This window comes from Nuphar pumila, chromosome 7, assembly GCF_984573655.1.
Source record: "Nuphar pumila chromosome 7, dmNupPumi1.hap1.1, whole genome shotgun sequence".
Lineage (NCBI taxonomy): Eukaryota > Viridiplantae > Streptophyta > Magnoliopsida > Nymphaeales > Nymphaeaceae > Nuphar > Nuphar pumila.
In genome coordinates this window covers 25,170,722-25,194,210 of record NC_143255.1, presented here as the reverse complement: position 1 = coordinate 25,194,210, position 23,489 = coordinate 25,170,722, and the positions used below count along the sequence as shown (strand labels likewise).

The 23,489-nt window shown below is 37.5% G+C and overlaps 1 protein-coding gene across 6 annotated transcripts; it reads left to right on the top strand.

Moving 5' to 3' along the window:
- Nucleotides 1–13,531: 13,531 nt before the first annotated feature.
- On the top strand, nucleotides 13,532–21,465 carry LOC149831578 (BEL1-like homeodomain protein 1). 6 transcript variants are annotated; one of them, XM_090013990.1, is made up of 7 exons: nucleotides 13,532–13,678; nucleotides 14,113–14,167; nucleotides 15,191–15,371; nucleotides 15,879–17,168; nucleotides 20,060–20,436; nucleotides 20,530–20,590; nucleotides 20,659–21,465. In XM_090013990.1, the coding sequence occupies exons 4-7, from the start codon at nucleotides 16,059–16,061 to the stop codon at nucleotides 21,322–21,324; spliced, it is 2,214 nt and encodes a 737-aa protein (XP_089870116.1). In that variant the 5' UTR covers nucleotides 13,532–13,678; nucleotides 14,113–14,167; nucleotides 15,191–15,371; nucleotides 15,879–16,058; the 3' UTR covers nucleotides 21,325–21,465. The 6 variants fall into 6 exon arrangements, with proteins under 6 accessions (XP_089870116.1, XP_089870112.1, XP_089870113.1 ...); XM_090013986.1 differs by having other exon boundaries at nucleotides 13,532–13,823; XM_090013987.1 differs by having other exon boundaries at nucleotides 13,532–13,823; nucleotides 14,056–14,167.
- The last annotated feature ends 2,024 nt before the right edge of the window (nucleotides 21,466–23,489 follow it).

Here is a 23,489-nt window from a genome sequence, read left to right as displayed (position 1 = left end):
TTTTTTTTCATTGTGAATTTACGAAATGTTAGCTTCAATTCTAAAATCAAATCCGGCGTGCTTGACAATCGGGTCGAAGAAAAGGTCGATTAAGTGACCCGGTTCTCTGTGAAGGTTTTCTTCATCATCATAAAAAAAAAAGACAATTGAAAAGAAGAGTTCAAGGCAACTTATCGTGGATGGGTTGTCCTGGACAAAAGGTCACACCCGTAGGGGTACGACTCTTTTCTCCAAAAAAATGACAATGTTAGACTTCGATTTCGGTAGGACACTTTTGTCCCGTGTGTGTTTGATACCGTCGTAGGGCCCACACAAGAAGGAACACAACACTTCTTGTATCGTATCTTGTGATCCGCCAATCAAACACTCCTTTAGATTTGGGAATCGAGACATTCAAGCACACCCTATTATTTGTAATATTGAAAATTTGAAAGGTGAAAGCAACTTTTTTGTTACAACTTGAAATTTTGAAAAAAGTAAAAAAATGGGATAACCAAGTAAAGATATCTAGAAACCATGACCCAAACCTCTAGTGAACTTTTATCCAAATGTTAAATGAAACATTCGATTTGGATCAAATTCTAAATCCAAATGGGTTTGGATAATGAGATTAGAATTCACATGACTTGAGAATTCTCACAGCGTCCCACAGTTCTTTTGTTTGAAACCCATTCCACAAGAATGTCTCCTCCATAATTTTTTAAAATTTTGGACCTCTCAAACTGTCAGGCATTGTTTTCTCACATTTTCAGTCGATCTTAAGAATTCACATTTGCCTTAGGAGATGTCAACGGATCAGATGTTATCTAATATCTGAACCGAATCCAATTTCGATTAGATAAATTCGGTAAAGGAAATAGAATCCGATTAATATTCAGAATCAGTTTAGGATTCTACGGCCGAATCTGATGGATATATATCTGAATCCAAATACATGTAATTAGTTGGATTTAATCTTTCTTCATCTCAAGCTGAATTCAATTAAGCAATATCGGAATAGTCAGATCTGGCATGAGTTGCATCTGAACCAAATCTGACCTGTTTACATCCCTATATCTAGTAAATTCGAGCACACCCTATAACAATACAAAACGATAAAAGCCTAAGAAACCCCATTGGATATGGATATCAGATAAAAACTGATATCATAGAACCCCAAAAGCTTGATGTGCTAACATAGGACTGTCAACGGGTAGGGTACATGACCCAAGGGCGTGTACAAAACTCTCCCAAATAACTAGTTACTTTATTCAGGTCCAGGGTATGGGTTTCATCGGGTCAAGAAAATGAAATCCCAGACCTGGAGAAACGTAATTTAATTAATGATCTTACATTCACTAAATGACAAATATGCTACTTACGTCAAGCCGGGTCAGGTTTGATATCCCATAAAAATTACAGGCCACATCTGGTCTGCATATTGCTCGATCGGGTCAGTTCGGGTCGATCCAAATAACATTTAGGCTGGCTTTTTTTATGCCCTTACCCAAAGTATTCGGGTTAGGATCACGTCGGATACTTGAATAAACCTGACCCGACCTTCTCAACATGATCGAGACTTGACCCAGCTCACCAATTCTTGAAAACCACATCCATGATCCATTCACGAACACAAGGACCCTATTAAGCTTAAGGTGACATAAATAATACTTAAAGGCGAAAACTTTATATGAACTAAGCGTTTTCGGTTTTCTTTTCTTTCTTTTTCGATAATCCGACCCTGTAGATATGTTGAGCTAAACTGTTGATTTGTAAAGCCTTGGAAAAAAAAAGCTGCTCTTTTTTAAACAATCCTTCGATTTCAAAAAGATCGATGGAAAAGATGTAATGCCCCCCATTGTCCAATTGGTTACGTTGCTCCGTCGATTTTCAGTCTTATGCAGGGATTGTATCTCGTGGCACACTCATCCAAGTTTATTCGATTAAAAACATAACTAGCAGCCAAGTTATGTAAATATCTTGATGCCGGTTGGCCTCTGATTAAATAGTACCATAATAAAGATATCATGTTCAAACGGCCTTGTATTACTCATTTATGTCCATTTATCTGTCCTTGGAAATTCTATGGACTAGAACTATATGTGGATATACCACTTTTTTAACCTACTTCTAGCCTTTGAAGAGTATTTTTGAGTTGGTTTTTACAAATCTGATCTTGTAGATGAGAAATTGCCACAAAATTTCTACTGTGCGAAGGTTATGGTCAACACTCTAGGTATGGGGCATCAAAAGATAGATGTTTGTCTAACTCACTGCATGTTGTATTTTAAAGATAAAAAAAATAACAGATCATGTCCGTCATGTGGGTATCCTTGGTTCAAGTCAAAGACAAGAGGCAATGCTAGCACGAGGTCAAAAGAAGTGCCATACAAGTCACTTCGCTACTTTCCTCTCACCCCTAGATTGCAACGATTATATATGTCTTCAAGGACAGCTAAACACATGAGATGACATGCAAATAAAGTTGAACATGATGAAGACAAGATCACGCATCCTGTTGACGCGAAAGCTTAGAAGCACTTTGATCGTACTCATCAGACCTTTGTAATGAAAGTGAGAAATGTTAAACTCGGTTTATGTACAGATGAATTTAATCTATTTGGGGTAGATCAACCTCATACTCGTGTTGGCCGATATTTGTCACCCCATACAACCTTCCTACAAGCTTGTGTATGAAGTGTCAAAATATTTTCTTCTCTCTATTGATCCCTAGTTCGACGTCTCCAGGCCAAAATCTTGATATATATTTAAGGTCATTGATTGATGAACTGAAAATACTATGGGATGACGATTTTTCTCAAGTACGATGCTTAAAAAAAATAAAACTTCATTATGAAGATTGTTGTTCTATGGACAATTAGTGACTTCCCTGCATATGATATGTTATCTGGTTGAAGCACACGTGAGAGGTTGGCATGTCTGTACTGCATGGAGGATACAAAATCTTTTAGATTGACGCATGGAAAGAAGCTGTGTTGGTTTGATTGTCACCATCGATTTCTACCCAACAACCATCCATTCTGACGACAAAGAAACACATTTCGAACATACACAACTGAAATAGAAGGTCCACATACACGGTTGTCTAGCATAGAGATATTAAAACGATTGTGATTCTTTCTATATATACTGACAGATGCCCGTACTGTGATGCCCTTCCTTGGATTTGAGAAAGATCATAATTGAACAAAGAAATCTATATTTTAGAAACTGCTCTATTGGCCGACCTTATTGATACGACATAATTTGGATGTGATGCATGTGAAGAAAAATATGTTTGATAATGTGTTTAATACGGTAATGGATGTCAAAGGAAAAAATAAAAGATAATCCAAAGGCCTGTATGAATTTAAAAGTAATATGTAAAAGACTAGAATTGAAACTCCAAGAGTACAATGGCAAAGTACTGAAACCAAAGGCATGATACGTGCTTGGACCAGATCAAGTAAAGAAGGTCAGTGGTTTAGACAGTTGAGATTTTCAGATGGATACATCTCTAATATTGCTCGGGCTGTGAAGATAGACGAGAGACAATTATATGGGTTAAAGAGCCATGATTGGCATGTCATCAGGCAATGGTTGATCCTTCTAGCATTCCATGATATATTAGACAAACCTATATAGGTGATATTATCCGAGTTGAGTCGATTTTTTAGAACATTATGTGCATCAGAAGTTATAGTAACTGAGGTAAAGAATTTCAAGGATTCTGTCGTCACTATTATTTATCAGCTAGAGAAGATATTTTTGCCAGCATTTTTCGACGTTATGAAACATGTGATAATACACTTTCCATATGAACTTAAGGTTGGTGGTCATATGCAATATCGATGGATGTAGCCATTTGAAAAATATATTTTTATTTATATTTTTCTCTCTAATGCTATTAAGAATTTATTGTATTACGAGATGTATTTTGTTGACAGATGCATGGTTGACCTAAAAAAAAGGTTTGAAATAAAGCAAGAGTGGAAGGTTTAATTTGTGAGGCGTACACTTTGGAAGATATTTCAAATTTCGCATTTATATACTTTGAGCCTCACATTCTAGCATGTTACACTTGCCCACCTCGTAATGATGATGAAGAATAAGTTATTGTGACTGACAAATTATCGATATTTAAACCACTTGGGAATGCCTTTGGCAGTTACCGATCAAGACTCTTGGAAGATCAAAAGCAAGATGCAACACAAATCTATATTCTTTTTAATTGTTCAGAGATCGACCCCTACATCGAGTAAGTATATATAATATGTTACAGTAAGTTCTCTACGTACTTGATTCGGTAATATAATTATTTGTTAAGTGCAGACGATTTGATTTGAAGTTGCGAAGAGAACTTCTACATCTCACTGATTCAGAAGTATAAAACGACGTGAAAATAAGTTTGTGGCATGGTTGAAAGAGTTGGTAAGGACAATGACATGCATTCTTTCCATGTAAACAAGAATATGTTACTTAATTGATCATGTTTATGGTCATTGTTTATGCTTGTAGGTCTGCCATGATGATGTTAATGACCAAGAAATATGTAATTTATAAAATGGTTCAACCAAAGTTGTGCAATATTACAATGGGTACATCATAAGTGGTTATCGATTCCATACAAAAGACTACAGTGTAAACAAGTCAACGATGAATAATGGCGTATGTGTCAAGGGTAGCAATTATGGTGAAAATAAACTTGACTACTACGGTGTTATAGAATAAATAATGGAGTTGACTTACTTAGGCATAAATAACATGGTAACTTTATTCAAGTGTCATTGGTTTGATCCTACAGTAACAAGAGTCGGCAAAGCCTTAGGCATTGTGGAGGTGAATCATAAATCAAGGTTTGGAACATATGAATCATTCATATTAGCATCGCAAGCTCAACAAGTTTACTATACTTCATATCTGAATACAAGGAAGTCAGATATAAATGAATGGGGGACGGTTTGCAAGGTGAAGTCTAAACTATACCCCAAGTATGATCAGTTACAGGAAACAAGATTGTTGAAGAGGGTGATTACTATCAATTAGATTATATATATGACTTCTCTTATGGTCACAATGTCACATATGGTTTGCATGTCACATTTTCATTGTTCGATAACACACGTATGAAAGAATGCTATCCAAATGATATACCAAGTGGATGAGCGTCCAATGAAGAAGAAGACGAAGAGAAGGAGGAAGAAGAATAATATAAAAGTCAAACAAGTGATGAGGAAGCATACTTGAGCTAGTGAAATACATCTTGTAATACATACCATATCACTTTCTTATACGCTCTTATTTTTGTAGTTCAGAGACCATGCTAGTCATTATTGTAGTTAGCAGGATATTGCAATGTGTTTGTTGTTGGTACATGTTTGACATTGTTGTGATATGAATGATTTGAATGTATTATCATGTTTGATGTGACTGTATTCATGTTTGCATAAAGTTATTTTTTATTTGATTATATATCTATATTCATGGAATTGCATATCATGTTACATTCCATGCATACTTAGCATGTACATGCATAGTTATAAAATTGATTCATGTAGGATCTTTAAATCTTTACATTTCATGCATATGTCATGTTCATGCTAAGATCAAGAGTTATGTAACTGATCCAAATAATATTTTTATTTGTTAGAATATGGTTCGTGGAGGTCACAGTGGTTGAGCACTCAGTGGTCGAGGACCAAGTGGAGGTCGTAGAACATCATTAGGTAGATGTCTTTGTGTTATATTTAAATATAAACATTCATTATATTTTTGCTTATATGTTGATATAAAAATTATTATTTGTTAATCATCTTTATAGGATCCTAGCTCAGTGATAGTCAGTCTCATCCTTTGTCTTCACGTAATGCTTCGATATGTATATCATTTAAATAATTGTATACTTGATTAATTTAAGTGTGTATTATGTGAATTTCTAACTCATTGTTCTGTAGATGATGTTTCGCCTACACATGACCCACCTACACCAGCTACTCATACACATCATAAGACAACGCCATATGCAGGGTCTTCTCAGTCTGATACACGATGACTCATGTAAATAATATATATTGATAGTCGATCATAAGTATTTCATTGTCACTTGTCCAATACTTATCTTATAAATAGTGTATATTGATAGCCGATTGTTAATGTGTACGAATTCATGTGCAGCACGAAGTTCGAGCCACAAGAAATAATATAAAAAATTAAGAAGTCACTAGTTCAACATCTTTTAAGACCGATCGCTCAATAAAAAGTATACCCAAAGGAGGTGTTGGATAAATTATGGTCCTCATTCATGATATACAATCATTTATCATAGCTAATGTGTTTCATATTTAATTTTTTGTTATAGTCATGTGTACTAACTTTCTGAAATTATTTGTAGGCTTCGAATCACTTTGTGACTGCGAAGGAGGAGCATGACGCGAGGCTAGTGTGGCAGAAGGTGGCTACCAGTTGATTTGCCGATATGCTGCACAATATGAAGACTGCAGTAATAAAAGAAGCTGGTGGGATAGATGATTCACTATAGTGAAAGAGTCATGACCATTCTACTATCATGATAGATTATTGAGATGCAATGTGCAACAAGTGGGTGAGCCATGAATTTCGAAACCGCTCAACAAAAGTTGCACAAAATCGAGCGTAGATGCCTCATGCCCATCTACACATAGGTGGATCTAGGACTTTTGAGAGCCATTAGAAGAAAATAGTAACTCATCAATATATATTGTCAAATTTATAAGTATTTTTGCATACTTTTTAATTGATTTTTTTTTATCATTTAACCTTGCACAAAGCAGAAAAATGAGACATTGTGCCTTATAAGGATGTGTTTGTTGAAACACATAAATGTAAGAGTACGGGAGAGTTTGTATCAGAGAAGGCGAGAGCGACAATGATATATATTTATTATATTAATAAATATTGTAATATATAAGTTACCATGAATTATATTATCATAAACATTGTAATTCTTAATTATTAATTTATATTGTAATAATTACTTTGTAGGTGTCATACGAGCAGCAGATGGTAGAGCGATCTGGCGATGACTCCACTCAGCATCCGCCTTTTGATCCTGCAGCATGGGTGACTGCAACCGGTGAACCCAAAAAGGGTCGTGTGTTCGGGTTTGGGTGTAACATGAACACCACACCAGTCGTTGCCTCCTACAACCAGGGCTCTCAGAGTTCTCCCGCCAGCATCAACTCCCACCGTCTGATTGACCCTGCTATTTCTTGGGATGGTGTCCGTCAGTTTCTTCATAACACAATGCGTGACTTTTTACATGAAGTCATTCTCGACCTTGTCCATAATAAGTTGTGCAACTTTTTTTAGGACAGAGGAACTTCATCTGCATTCAACATGAGCTTCGGTACCCGTCAGGTATAAAGTTTCATGTCGTTAGATTTCAAGCTAGCATATACTTGATTGAATACATATATGCATGATTGAATCACTATAAAATTTTTGACACCTTTAGAACACATATATGCATGATTGAATCACTATACAATTTTTATGACACCCTTAGAACACATATAAGCATGATTTCATCACTATGATTTTTTTTTGACAACCTTAGAACACATATAAGCATGATTTCATCATTATAAAATTTTTTGACTCCCTTATAATACATATATATATGATTGAATCACTATGAAATTTTTTTACTGCCTTATAACACATATATGCATGATTGAATCACTGTGAAAGTTTTTTGACAACCTTATAACACATATGAGCATGATTTCATCACTACGAAAGTTTTTTGACTGCCTTATAACACATATATGCATGATTGAATCACTATGAAAGTTTTTTGACAACCTTAGAACACATATATGCATGATTGAATCACTATGAAAGTTTTTTGACAACCTTATAACACATATAAGCATGATTTCATTACTATAAAATTTTTTGACTGCCTTATAACACATATATGCATGATTGAATCACTATGAAAGTTTTTTGACAACCTTACAACACATATATGCATGATTGAATCACTATGAAAGTTTTTTGACAACCTAAGAACACATATAAGCATGATTTCATCACTATAAATTTTTTTGACTGCCTTATAACACATATATGCATGATTGAATCACTATGAAAGTTTTTTGACAACCTTACAACACATATATGCATGATTGAATCACTATGAAAGTTTTTTGACAACCTAAGAACACATATAAGCATTATTTCATCACTATAAATTTTTTTGACTGCCTTATAACACATATATGCATGATTGAATCACTATAAATTTTTGTGACAACCTTAGAACACATATAAGCATGATTTCATCACTACACAATTTTTTGATTGCCTTATAACACATATATGCATGATTGAATCACTATAAAAGTTTTTTGACAACCTTAGAACACATAGAAGCATGATTTCATCACTATGAAAGTTTTTTTACTGTCTTATAACACATATATGTATGATTGAATCACTATGAAAGTTTTTTGACAACCTTATAACACATATATTCATGATTGAATCACTATGAAAGTTTTTTGACAACTTTAGAACACATATAAGCATGATTTCATCACTATGAAATTGTTTGACTGCCTTATAACACATATATGCGTGATTGAATCACAATGAAAGTTTTTTCACAACCTTAGAACATATATAAGCATGATTTCATCAGTATGAAAGTTTTTTGACTGCCTTATAACACATATATGCATGATTGTGATACATAACACATTTATTTGACAGCCTTATAAACCATATATGCATGCTTGAATCACTATGATATTTTTTTGACAACCTTAGAACACATATCTGCATGATTGAATCACTATAATTTTTTTTGTCAGCCTTAGAACACATATCTGAATTCTGTTAATGTCTTTCACTTTATTGCTAGTCTATGTGTTATTGAGCCATGTTACTTTGATTGTCTTAGATTAGGTGCATTGTATATAATTTATTTTATTATATTTTGTTTATTAATACTAACATTCGGTTCTCTTGTAGAATGCTGGAGATGATCAGCGTAGAGGAGCTGATGGAGGCATGGATGAAGGGGCAAATCAAGATAATGAAGAGGATGATGCTCCGAATCTTGGCAAGGATTAGATTCATGTGTTGCATTTGTTTCACGTACTTGTTATTTCAAACGAAACTCTTTGTATATGTTTACTTGTAACTAATTAGAACTTGGCAAGGATGATAGTGGGTTGTTAAATTTATTTCACTTATAACTTGTGTTAAATTTATTTCACCTGCTTTGAATATGTATTTTTTATGTGTACTTTATTTTTTATACACAGGTTATATAAATTGTATAACGAGAAATTTTTTCTCGATATTTATATTTCAAACAATTTTTTTTTTAAATTATGATGGATTAGCGATGGATATTATCCGTCGGTAATATCCGTCATGAATTTAGCAACGGATTAGGGACATATATTTATCTATCTCAAAAACAGAATCAGTTGATGTTTTGTGATGGAATGTAATCCATCGCGAATTCGTCGCTAAATTGGCGACGAATTTTAGTGACAGATACATATTCATCATGAAATTTTATCGATGGATTATCGACGGATATGTTTCTGTCACAAAACTAAATCAGTCATTATTTAGTGATGGATAAAAGATGGATCATGATATTCACTAATCGGTCATGAATTAGCGATAGATCAGTTCTGTTGCTAATTAACAACAAAAAAATTACGACGAACGCTATCCATCGCTAAGTCGTCGCCAATTCATCGCTAAACGGATTATCGACGGATTATCATCGGATAGTGTCCGTTGCTAATTCGCAGAACTCTTGCAGTGGTTTCAGCTTAGATAGTGTTGGCCGACATTCATTGGATTACCACATATATACAAAGTGAGCTGTATGAGAGGTTAGTTGCAAGGTTGAATATAAAAGTCAGAAGCAAGGTTTGTTAACTTGCATACAAAGGTTGCCTTTTGGTAGGGGTCCGCCTAACCCCAGCTTGCCTTAATTGTTTTTTAATAAAGATTGCCTTCTGGTGGTATTTTGAAGAAAATGAAAAATTCATCTATCATCCAATTTTTACCCTTAATTGCAAAAGTGCACCCTCACTTTTCTGAAAATTTTGATGTGGGTACTAGGGGTCTGGGTCTGGGTCCAAGCTCAGGTTAGCAATAACTTAGCATTGGTCATCTTCAGAAATGTGGTTTTCTTTGGTTGGTCGTTTGGTAGGAGCTGTTAGTGCAGGTCACCATGTCTTGGGACGTTGCAAGTTCAAAACCCAACGGTATGTTGTGTAACTAGTGGGTCTTTCTAACCCCAGCTTGCCTATTAAGAAAAGAATGAAAGAAGAAAGAAATAAACGCCCTTGAACATTTGATTATGAAGTTTATTATTGTAAATTGATTTGAGATTTAGCCTAAGTTAATAGATAATAATAAATGTAAATCTTTATTGCCCACCGGAGCTTCATCTCCCTGGTTAGGGGGCACCATGGTTTGTCATCTGAAATGAGATGGCCATGCTTCAAAATCAATAAGGTCCATTCTCGGGGTCTTCTCTCAGTGAACAAGAGGAACCTCAAGAGTTTTACCAACTGGAGGCTTGCTATTGTGGGTAGGGGTATCAACGGGACCGGTTTGGTTCGGACCCAGGTGGAAGCAGACTTGGATCAGATTTTTGGGTATGGTATCAGGTTCAGACCTGGGTTTAATCAGGTCTATTATAAGAAAAACATACCCAGACCCAATAAAAACTACATGAGCCGAACCCAGACCATACTCGGTAAAACTATATTTTTTATCATTTTTACATTGAAAAATTGTGGCTCTTAACTGAAACTTGGGCAGGGTCCGGGTCCGGTATAAAATTTCACAAACTATACCGGGTCCATGTATTAATCGGACCTTCGAGTCTGGACCCAGGTATTAATCTGGTTTTCTTATTTATCACTGTACCTGGACCCTAATAAGGTTTGGTTCGGGTCGGGTCAGGGTAAAGCAGGCCCTTTGACACCCTTAATTGCATGGTCGGCTATCTCACAAAACACGTGGAGTATGAGGATGCCTGACGGGGATTCAATTCACATTTTGAAAATTTTTGACATAAGGGCACTGAATTTTTTAAAATTTCTAATCAATGTAAAAATGATAAAAAAATATAGTTTTACCGGATATGATTTGGGTCTGGTTCATGTAGTTCCTATCGGGTCTGGGTATAGTTTCTCTTATAATGGACCTGATTAGACTGGGGTCGGAACCTGATACCATACCCAAAAATTGGGTCCAAGTCTGATTTTACCTGGGTCCAAACCAAACCCGACCCGTTCACACCCCTACTAAAACCTTCTTATTTATCACCAAACCTTGACCCTGTAGGTTTGATACGGGTAGGGTCCAAGTCAAACTCAACCCATTGACACCCCTAGTTAAGATGAATCAATCACCAAAATGACAAACTTGCATATCCTTTATTTTAAACCCCTTAGGGTTTGTGCCACAATATTTTAATGGTTCAAGAGAGAGTTTAGGTTCACCAACTGGTTGTTAGAGGATTTTAACACCTTAACTATACGTCCAACCACGATGGGTAGCAGCAACCCCAAGCCAACCCAAAACCCTAGACCAACCACAAGAAAAAATGGCCCTCGACTTTATTAATTCACCAAAAGGCCCTCAACAACCATGGAATCCAATTCATTTTGAGCACGAAAAGTCATGGACTTGGACCCAGCTAAGTGTCCTGCTTGTACCAAGTCAAGCTGTGACGAGTACAATTAATGACAGTCAAGAATCTTCTAGTTTTGTAAATTTATGATTTATCATATCCAAATTTTTGACATCATCAAGGGTTATGTAAATGCCACTAGATTCTTAAATTGTCATTGACCTTGGTATTCTCAATTGGGATTATGAAATTTAAAAAATCCAGGAATATCCCAGAGCTTAATCGCATTCAAACTTGTTGCTAAGACAACATGAACAGGACCTGTAGATAGGAGGGTGGGGGAAGCATTTTTCTATATCACAAAGATTCGTGAAGATTCATGGACTTAGGACACGGGATGCGAGTTCAACTTGCAAATTAGATTTTTTTTTTCAAAAATAGGACGAGGATACATAAAAATTTTTAATAAATAAGATTGTATGATATTTGATATTTAAAAATACTTTTTGTTTGAAATAATAATAAAAATAATACATATTTATTAAAAATATTAAATTAATGACCATACAAATCCATCTCAGAATCAACGTATTTATGCCTACCACCAAGAACGTGCAAACAAATATCATGTTCTTTTTTTTAAGGCAAGTAGGGGTTAGGCAGACCCTAAGGGTTATACAACTATACCAATGGGTTTTGACTTTTGAACCTGCAACGTCCCAACAAGGTGATGCGCTAGCTGCTCCTAGCAGATAGGTGGAGGCGGCCCGGTTGATAAATATCATGTTCTTTTGATATAACCATTATTTGAAAGCCCTTTTTTTTTTATTGTTGGTAGTAGGGATGGCAGTGGACTTGGGGACAACGGGCCCGCCCTCCCTCGCCCCATTTGAATCGGGGATGAAGGGCATGAAACGGGGATGAAGGTTAAAATATATCTCCATGCGGAGATGAAGGCGAGAATGGACTTACGCTTTCCCTCACCCGCCCCATCACAATCCCCGCCCCATCTCCAATCCTTCAAGGGATGACTATAGATCGAGGAGAAAGGAGGCCCCGCCCCGCCTCACCCCGTTTGAACTGGGGATGGAGGACTTGAAATGGGAATGGAGGCAGGGGTGGAGGTTAAAATCCATCCCCGTGCGGGGATGGAGGTAGGGGTGGCAATTGGGTCGTGTCGGCAGGTCAGCATATCTCAACATGAACCCGACTCATTTATTAAACGGGTCGGCTGTGACAAACATGAACCCGACCCATTTATTAAACGGGTAACCCAACACGACACAGTTAACCCGTTTAATAAACAGGTCGGGTGAACGGGTTGGCAGGTTAGCGGGCGGGTTGGCAGGTCGGGTTCGAGTAAACGGGTTGGCGGGTGGGTCGAGGTCGGGTAAACGGGCTGGCGGGCGGGTTGACGGGTCAGGTTCGGGTAAACGGGTTGACCCGAACGCCTAACCCGTTTATTAAACGGGTCAGCCAGGTTGGCATACCCCTAACACGAACCCAACCCATTTAATAAACAAGTTAGGCGGGTCAACCCGTTTATAACATGAACCCGTTTAAGCCAAACCCGAACCCGGCTAAGAAGTGGGTTGGCGGGTCGTGTCAGATTTTGCCACCCCTAGCTGGAGGCAGGGATGGAGGTGAGGCAGGGGTGGAGACCGTGTCCCCCCCCTGCCCCGGTCCACTGCCATCCCTAGTTGGTAGTATACAAAGGAGATACAGAATGGCAAAAAAAAAATAGTATGTCTGACTTTTATAACCACAAACTTCCACTTTGTTTCACACCACAAGTTTCATGTGGTCGTCGATAGATCACTAGGATTAGCAGGGTCTATAAGCAGTGACAATTGTCACTGCGCAGACTCGCTTTCCGACTCCAATCAGTTCCGTTAACCAAACCACTGTCTATGATCTTTGCTTGAACTCAGTGAGCTCTTCAAACCAAATTTGACACAGTGGTTCCACCAAGACCATCTCTAGGCTCCCACGATGAGTTTGACGAAGAGGGTGGAAAGTGGAAACTCATCAAGACCCATAATGGTAATTAAGAAACTGAGTGACCAAAGAGTAAATGGCCATGTAGGACACTACCATTTAGGAAATTTGAGTTCGTTTGTTACTTGTTGAGGATTGAGAGGCGTTCTTTGTGAATCCCCTTGGATGGGGAGCCCTCATTTCTAAATTGGTGAGATATTTATTTATTAATAAAATATTTTTTCCTCTCACGGTGAAATCTCACCTGCAAAGGGTGAAGTATGACTTGATCTTAAAAAAAGAGGAAAAAGTAAGGGAAAAAATAATTGTATTTAAATGATGTTGGTGTCTGCGTCTTTGCCCTGTTTCTGTGAGTTCTTTAATCGGAGTTTTTTTTGTTTTTGAATTTTTATGTTCTCGGGATCGGGTTGTACCCTTCTAAGGGCGCTTTCTCTCTTGCGGATCCTCTGCAAATTCCCCTCTTTTTTGCCTCCCATTAGAACCACACAGCGCACAAAGATAGAGGGTGATAGAGATAGAGAGAGAAAAATAAAGGTATGTTTTTTTTTTCCCTGGGGTCTTTTTCTATCTGTTTTATGAGTACCCACTTGATAAATTGTTTGTTTTCTCTACATGGTGCGCTTATTTTGGCGTGAAATGGGTTAAGGTTTATGTTGGATTCTGAAAGGTTGGATTTTTATCATCTTTTTTGCCTTGTTTTTGGATTATATATTGATTTTTTGATTGCCTACTTGGTGTTTTTGATGGTTGCCCATGTCTGGTTTCAGTTGTTTCATGGGAGATTTGAAATGGTTATGGCTTTTGTTTGGTTCTGAGAAAAATGGGATTTTGAAAAGTTTGTTGCTTTCTTCCTGAGTTCTTTATCGATTTTCCGAATACCAACTTGTTTTTGTTGCTTTTTCTGGTTATCAATGGTTGTTTAATGGAATATTTGTAATGGTTAGGGGTTTTGTGAGATTTTGGGTGCTGTGTAGTATCTGGTTTTAGAATGAGGAAGTTCCTGTCTATTTTGAAATTCTTTGGGTTGTTTTCAAGTTGTTTTCAAATTGGAAAGAAGTTTGTTAGCTTGAACTCAGATTTCTGTTTTGAGGGTTTAGGGTTTTGCTTTTCGTTTCTTTACGTGAGGACTGCTGCTTTAGGTAGTGCTCTCCCTCTCTCTCTCGCTGGGTTAAAAAAACTGGGTGGTATTCTTTAATTGGTAGAAAAGATATGTTTTTTCCTGTAACTTTTGTCATTGTGGTTTATGGAGCAAATGTTTTATAAGATGGCGTTTTCATAAGTATTTTTTCATAGTTGCATGCTCGTGTTTCATATTGTGGACTTTAGCTTTGTTAGTGATAATTTGCTCTGAGCCCCTTCTTTCTTGTTCCTGTTTATGCAAAATCTTTGTCCTTTTTCGTGCTCTCTTGATTCTTTTGATAGTCGCTTTTAGTATGGTGCATGAAATTGTTGTTGCTGCTTATAGTGGATCACTTGATTCTTTTCCTGCACAACGTTTTGTTTCTTTGGCATATATGTTGGAAGGCTTCAAATACCTGTCATTGTTTTGTAGTGCAGATTTTGGTGATGAGGAGAGGAAATATGATTGTGCGTTTCAATTTGGTTTTCGTGTTTGAAAGGCAGAGTTGTTGGGAAATTGTGTTCTCGAAAGCTTGAATTCTGTGGCTGCTACAACTCCGGGTTTGAATTGGTTCCTTTCTATCCTGCCTTCAATTCCTGGTTCATTCACTGGCTATAGGTAATGATGGTCCACTTTACTGCTCTCATATCCTCGGTTGCTGAATGCTTGTGAAAAACCTGTACACTGAAATACTTATGGTACACCTGTTTTCTGAATAAAAAAAGAAAGGGAAAGCTTTTAGGCTCTGTTTCGGAGCCTTGAAGTGGGAGTATGATGCGGTTTTCCCCAGTGCTCTCATGTGCTCTGCTGTTTGGGGGCAGCGGTGTTCCCAAAACATTGCATTGGCAGCCCCAACACCACATTTCAACACTATTCATGAGGATGTTTTTGGCGATTCCATCTTCAACACCATGTTTGGGCAAAACCACATTTTGACAACACATGGTAATGGTGTTTCCATCTCAATGGAAGGTTTCCAAACAGAGCCTCAATGTCTTCTTGAGCATTCTTCAAGTTGTTGGTTATGCTAGAAATGTAAAACTTAGTATATTTGTGGTTCCTATATGTCTCTTTGTCTACATCTCACGGTCTGATGCCCTGTTTCTTATGCATGGCCTTTTGCAGCCCATGTTCTTCTTCCCTATTAACCACCCTGTGTTCAGTGATCTAAATGGAACCTCAGTTGGGATAGTGTTATCAATGCACATTCAAGTAATTGTTGTGGGCAGCTACAACTCTTATGTGAAGTTCATATTTGGCCCATATTGAATCTGCCAAGCAGGGAAAGTTTTAGGGAAGATAATCATGCCTACATATTATTCTGATTCTAGTAGCCAAAGAGATGTCATGCCTACCTTATATCTGAAGGATGCTAGCCATAATCCATATCCAGAACCAACGCTTCCCAGCAATGTGATATATATGAACTATTCGACTGCTAGTACATATTCAGATAGCGTAACCGGCCATCTTCAGTCTCCACAAAATCGTGTTCAGCTTCCTGGAGCTGGTGCTATGCTATCACAAGATTCGTCCACGGAGGTATCACGTCCAACTGCATCATACCCAGGCATTATGTCCAATTCAGTAGCATCCCGCCTCGGGGACAATGTTTTGAATGCTTGGAGAGATGCTAGGGATGAGATGTTTATGCATCCAAGAATTACCCTTACTGGTATGCAGGGTATTGGAGAACAAGTAAACAGTGGTGATGGCTTGGTCTGCAACACTGTTAACATGAACCCTGAGGTGGGTATGGGGACACAGCAGGGAATTTTGCAATCTGGGCAAAGTTTGCAACTGCAGCAGTCAGATGTCACAGCTGTCCCAGGGCAAGGACTATCTTTGAGCCTTGGCGCACATATCCCATCTGCAATTTCAGCGTCTTTCCAGTTTCGTCATGAAAACCCTGGTGTTGAATTAATGGGTTCACAACATTCGAATATGGAGAATGAACCTCACAAAGATGATAGGTTCAGTAGGAAGCATTCAAGTAGCAATCAATATCCAGCTGCCTTTGCAGCAAGTGATCACATAACAAAAGGGGACATTTTGAACAACTTTCAGTCTCCCGTGATCAAACAGATGCATGTGGGTCCCTCTCCATATGGATTGACAAATCTTGCAAACACTATTACAAATTCCAAGTATCTCAAGGCAGCACAGAAGCTGCTTAATGAGGTTGTAAATGTTCGGATTGCTTTGAAGCCTGAAACTAACAGGAGCCAGAGCTTTCGGATGTCCATTGGCATAACCAGTCCCAAGGAGATGGATATGCCAACAAATGCCTCCAAAAACCTTTCCTCTACTGGGTTGGCTCAAGAATCAACTCCAACCTTCTCTAATGAGAACTCACCAGCTGAAAGACAGGAGCTACAGATGAAGCTGACACGATTTTTGTCTATGCTGGATGAGGTACATCTCTCTCTCTCTCTCATGTAACATGACACCTTGATCTTTAACCTGATGGTGGATCAAACTTGTTCCTGTCATGAGATACATTAATATCTTAGCATGGGCTAATAGAATAAATGGACCTCATATTGGCATGGTTTTTGCTTACCTTTTGCTGTTATGAGATGTTTGCCTTTTAAATAGGATTTTCCCCCTTTTTATCATGTCACTACTTCTGTGCATCTGGCAATTTTGTGACCTATCAAAGGAGAGTGGCATATTATTTTCTCCTTGTACTTATCTATTGGGCATGAATTTTTTTCCTCTTGTATTCGAGGCTAACACTGTGAAGCTTAATGTAATTAAACCAGAGTTCACATCATTTATATTGGCCTTTCCTCTGTTTGTTTTGTTCTTTGTGTTGTTGTGTACACTTATAAACTGTTCAGCAGTTTTGCAGACATGAGATTGTTGCCTTTCCTTTTGAGCCATTTTTTTTCAAATGGTATTTCTTTAGAGCACTCACTTTCAATTTCAAGAATGAATACCATTGCCACGGGCCTATTTCCTTCAATGGGCCAGCACGGCGCGACGGTCCTTCCTTACCGCCGTAAGCCTACTTGTCAGCTCGCTTGTCAGTCGCAGAAGCGCATCTCAGGCAGTTTTTTTGTTTGAATCCTACACATGACCTAAACTATTAGGTTTCTAAGACCATGAACGCATCTTTAGTATGCAAAGAAACAGTTTCTTGTTGGCATGAAAAAGAGTAAACTAAAATAGTGGGACTTTGGAGCATCTCCTATCTTGCTATGTCATGGAAGGATATCATTAAGAGTAGAATCTTTCCTTGAATAAATAATTAGTACAATCAGCTAAACCAACCATTATTCAAACCATTGTCTTGGTTTCAATTACTGCAATCTGAGGACGTAACTGACCAGATTGCAATAATGGATTTTTGCTTATTTTCATTGAAAGGAAATGCATGTGTAGAACCTGCTGATTGGGCTTCCATCACCCAGTCTGGTTGTGGAATCATCTATTGAGTGAAGTGTGCATCTTGAGCTGGCTTTGGCAAATTCAACTAAAATGCAATTTTACTGAGCAGATAGCAGAGAGTTCCATTTGACATTCTCTGCCATCCTCTTCCTATCTTTGGATGTAGTTTTCCTCATCTTTGTACTCAGAAAAATGAAAAACAACCGTCATTGGGAGCACCACTTGTTGTTTGGATGGATGATAACTCAATTGAGAAATTCTTCTTATTATGGATTGGGTTTTATGCCCAGTTTAAACATATCTGGAGGGGCTTTTTTGTCACACAAGTATCTGAAATCATGGACAGATACTTGAGGTTTCAAAATCATAAAGTTGACACTTGACACTCATATTTGAAGTTAGGGATGTTGGTCAAAACCGTCGATTTGGGCAACTTGTAGATTGTATTTTCATGAATATGTGATCTAGGATCTGTTGCAGTGAGAATTTTTTGTGGGATTATGGTAATCAACCTTTCCTGCTGGTTTCTCTAAGTGTGTCCATTTAATAAGTTCAATAAAACTTCTTGATTAATATATATATATATATATATATATATTATATCCCTCACTGGTTTTTAGATGTGCCTTTAGTCCTTTCCTTAGACTAGTTTGCCATAGTGGATTTAGTTGGAGTGCATTATTTCCTTTAGTTTGGTTTTGCATCTACACAAAACATCCAATCTTTTCCTTTGTCCAAAGTATGTTGCTGGGTTACTCAAGAGATGCACTCTGCTACATTTGTCTTCATTAGCAAATGTGAGGGCTAGTTTAGTCTTTATGTCAGGATGTAACATATGAATGCTCTCTTTTTGTGTTGGGGAGTTCCCTTCAAATCCTTGGTTTATTTTTTGTGTGTGTGTCGTGTTTGTATGTCTGTGTGTGTGTGTGATCTTGAGCATGTGCATTGCCTTCATCTTGTCTACCACAGGCTTATGCATATTCCCAGCTATTTTATCATATATTGAAAAAAAAGTTACAGTGCTGGATCAATAAAGGCCAAAATTTACCCAGAAAAAATATTTAAGAAGAAAACAAAGAGAAGAAAAGGGGAGAGTGGTTGGTGAAAGAAAAAGGTTGAAGGATAGGAGAACAAGTCATTCATAACCAAGTCTCTTGAATAAGCTTGTCCGAATTGAAATAAGCCAAGCACTACGAGGCATTACTCTAATCCAATTTGCAGTTACTAAAAGATTTTCCTGTGGATCCATCCATGTAAGCTGCATGAATCATTATTAGTGTGCATGGTTTCCTTCAAACAGAAATTGCAACTATTGTAAGTCATTTAAAAGTGCATCTCCATCTTTGTTTCCCTGGATGTATCCAACATACAATCAACTCTTTCGTACCGCATGGGAAATGTAAGGTTCCCTATAAAATATGTAACAAACTTATTTTTATTCATTCAGCACATTAAGTTTGTTTCTGATTTTAATTGTCTTGTTGATTGTTTGAAGGCAATTCCATTTTATTAGCGCACCCAAAGTATCTCTCTCCCATGTAACTATGCAAGGTTGCAAACATCAACCAATAACCCTGTTCATTTGCATTTCCAAATGAAACTAAGAGGGTATGACTTGACATATGATTTTGACAGATCAGTCCACATCATTTTTTGCTAAATTTGAACTTGACTTAGCAAGGATGCCATTTCAATTATTGTCTGGGCCTGAAATCAATCTTCAGTTAATTAACTTGTAAGTTGGCCTGGTTAATCTGATGTTTCCTGGTTGATCTGGGTCTGTCCAACTTGAAATCCTTCTCCAGGTCCCAAGTGAATTGGACTTTGAAAAACAAATCTATCTTGCATAACTATCTAGATGTTCTGAGAAATATAACTTTTCTGAAGCCAAAACCAAAATTTCCATTGTACAGGTGGACAGGAGATACAAACAATATTATCATCAAATGCAGATAGTCGTTTCATCCTTTGATGTAATTGCTGGATGTGGTGCTGCTAAGACATACACTGCACTTGCCCTTCAAACTATTTCCAGGCACTTCCGCTGTTTGCAGGATGCTATAAATGGCCAAATACAGGCAGCTAGAAGAAGTCTTGGTGAACAAGATCCACCAAATGGCAAGGGTGGTGGCATAACTCGTCTTCGTTTTGTAGATAAGCAGCTTAGGCAACAGAGGACTCTGCAACAGCTTGGAATGATGCAGCCACATACTTGGAGGCCACAGAGGGGCCTGCCGGAAAGCTCCGTTTCTATTCTTCGTGCTTGGCTGTTTGAACACTTTCTTCATCCGTAAGACTTTTCATGGCTGCAGTCTGTTTTTCTTTGTTTGTATTTGTTCATCAGACTTTACTTACATTTCCCTTGTAATTATGTCCTTGCCAGTTATCCAAGTGAGTCTGATAAACTAATACTGGCACGGCAAACAGGCTTGAGTAGAAGCCAGGTACTGTGATGAGGCATCTCTCTCTCTGTCACTCATATTTTCTGATGATAAATGTCATGTCCATTCAGGTCTCAAACTGGTTTATAAATGCACGTGTTCGACTTTGGAAGCCAATGGTTGAGGAGATGTATAAAGAGGAAATTGGTGAGACTGAGATGGACTCAAATTCATCTGAAAGTGCAACTAAAGATGGTGATTCAAAAAGAGATCCTGAGGAAAGAGAATTGCAGGGTAACAGACAGGTTGCTGCAGACAAAACCCATGGCAACCAAAACAAAGGGTCAAAGTCAGTTCTTGTCTCGGATACAGAAATGGCTAGTACCAAGGAGTTTGATAGTAGTTCGCATGTTGTTGATGATAACAGTAGCTACGGAAGCACAAAATTCCGGGCCCAGAGGTCTGGTACCGACCAATGCAATCTTCTTCAAGGTGCTTTCTTGCATTCTGATACCGGTGACAGGTTCATTTCATACCAAATGGCAGGTTTAGGGAGATTCGAGAATGATGCTTATGCTGCCAAGGCACATGCCAATGGTGGTGTTTCTCTCACTTTAGGGTTGCAACACTGTGATGGTGGCGGGCTATCAATATCCAGTGAAGAACAGAATTTTGCGACAGTTACGGGGGAGGATATATACAATTCAACTTCTGTTGGCACAAGCACTTCAAACTATGAGTTCCTGAATGTGGGGAACAGAAGGCAAAAGTTTGGTCCCCCTCCATATGTTGCATGATTTTGTTGCTTGAGTTGCACTGTCATCTGTTTACTCTGATAATAATGATGATTAAAGCTGTTTTGTATCATTCTTGTCCCACTGTTAAATGGGGCCCCAGTGTGAAGCACTGTGTAATATAAAAGTGATGAGAATGTATTGTTATATGCATTGTATAGGTATATTACATATTTTCTTTTTCTTTTTTTGCAATTGTCATGCTGGGTAAATGTAAAGATGGAAAAAGAAATATTTGCTTCTCCACTGCAGTAGAATCTTGTTGCATGGGGAAACTTTTGTAGTTGAAATATAGATCTGCAATGTACCAGAGAAAGATGGAAGCATTATATATGCATTCTGCAGAATGAAGATTCTATCTGTTGTGCTGTAACAAGCAGTGTCCGGTCAACTTGATTCATGTTCAGCACCGGGTTAAGGTGCAGGTTTGCTGCACTTAGCTCTCTCTCTCATATGTTGTGGGATGGAATTTTTTCTTTCCAATGATCATTCAGCATTTGCTTAGGTTATAGAGTTGGTTCACTGAATAAATTTGGATACCATCTCGTTTAATAGTTCTAAATTCCGGAAACTAGGCCTCTCACGTGACTTAACATCTTGAGAATTTTCATCATGGGTACCTTGATAAAAGCTGTTCTTTTACCATCACCATTGTAACCAGCGAAAAAGTATGTTCAGGCTGCTAGAAATACTCTTGCCTCAAACAACTAATAGTGACAAGATGATGGAAAAGACTAATCTCAAGAGTTGCTTCAAACAATAAGGCCCTGTTTGAAAACTAGTAGCTGGAATGGGAAGAAGAGGCATTTCAGGAAGTGGCAGCTGCCAAATCATGGATTTAGTGTAAATATAATGTCACTTCCCATCCCAAATGCATTAACTCCCATCCCAGCTACCAGTTTCCAAACAGCCACCAGGTGGTAGTTTGACCAATTTTTTTGCCAAATGCATTAACTCCTATCCCAGTTTCTAGATTCCAAACAGGTTAATTTTGTTTGGCTAGTGATTATCAGAATGGTATAAGAAAACTGTTTGTGCTCTGCAACATCGTAATGAACTCTTCCAATCTTTAGATTCATGGACATGGTAGTGGAAAGGATAGCCTTCTTTTTTCCCATTGATAGATGCCTATCTCCGAATGGATTTTTCATTCTAAGGCTGCATAAGTTTTGAAGTTGCAGAAAGAAAAATTTGTCCGGATAACTGAACCTTCACAAGAAATGCAGTGATCAGCAAGAAAGAAAACATGTGCAATGAATCAATTGTAAATACTCTTTTTAGTTTCTTAGCTTCTTGTTTGAAGAACAAGTTTTGGTGAAATATGTTGTTATTTTAACAAAATAAAAGGAATAGCTATACTAATACCATTCTTTTTTACGTTGTTCAGTGGCTTCTCGATGACTTCTCGCATCAGGAACAAGTGGTTTTGTTGCAGAGCGGGTGAGATTAGAGGTTGGGCCAAAATTCCTTGTAATGAAAAACTCCTAATCTTTTGTAATGGCAATTAGATTGATATGAACTCCTGCTTATTGTTTAAGTCAAGTCACATGTTCTACGAAAAATGATCGTACTCTACAGTAAAAATGACATGTTTCTCCAAATGCCTCATAATTTTTGAAATCTGCTTTGTCTAAAATCGCAAATAGCCAACTTCGTTAGGACCTTTTTATCATTCCCATGTGTGAAACTCACGAATTTTGCATATATCGCTTCGCTCATCGAGTATCACAAACTCTCACTTAAAAAGAGGTCCACACATTTTTTGTGTGTGGACATTACGAAGTTCACATAATCATATTTGTGAACATCTTGTTAAACTCAAACTTCAAAACTTCACAAATATATGACTAAGTTCACATATATAATACAAAATTAGTATAAAAAATGTATGAACTTTCTGTTAAACTAAACCTCGTAACTTCACAAATATTGAACTAAAGTCGCATATATGATACTAAATTCATGGGTTACCATGCAAACTTCATTTCAGTAACAAAGAGATCCATAAATATATAGCTATCTGTGCAAATATTTGGCATGCAAATTCGCATAACTTTGCATGCTTGCCAAATCATATATAAACTCATTTTTGTTTTTTTTGTTTGTTTGTGTATGAAAAGAATCATATTTTTCTTGTAGAACCCTCAGCGTTATTCCTCTCTCCTTGC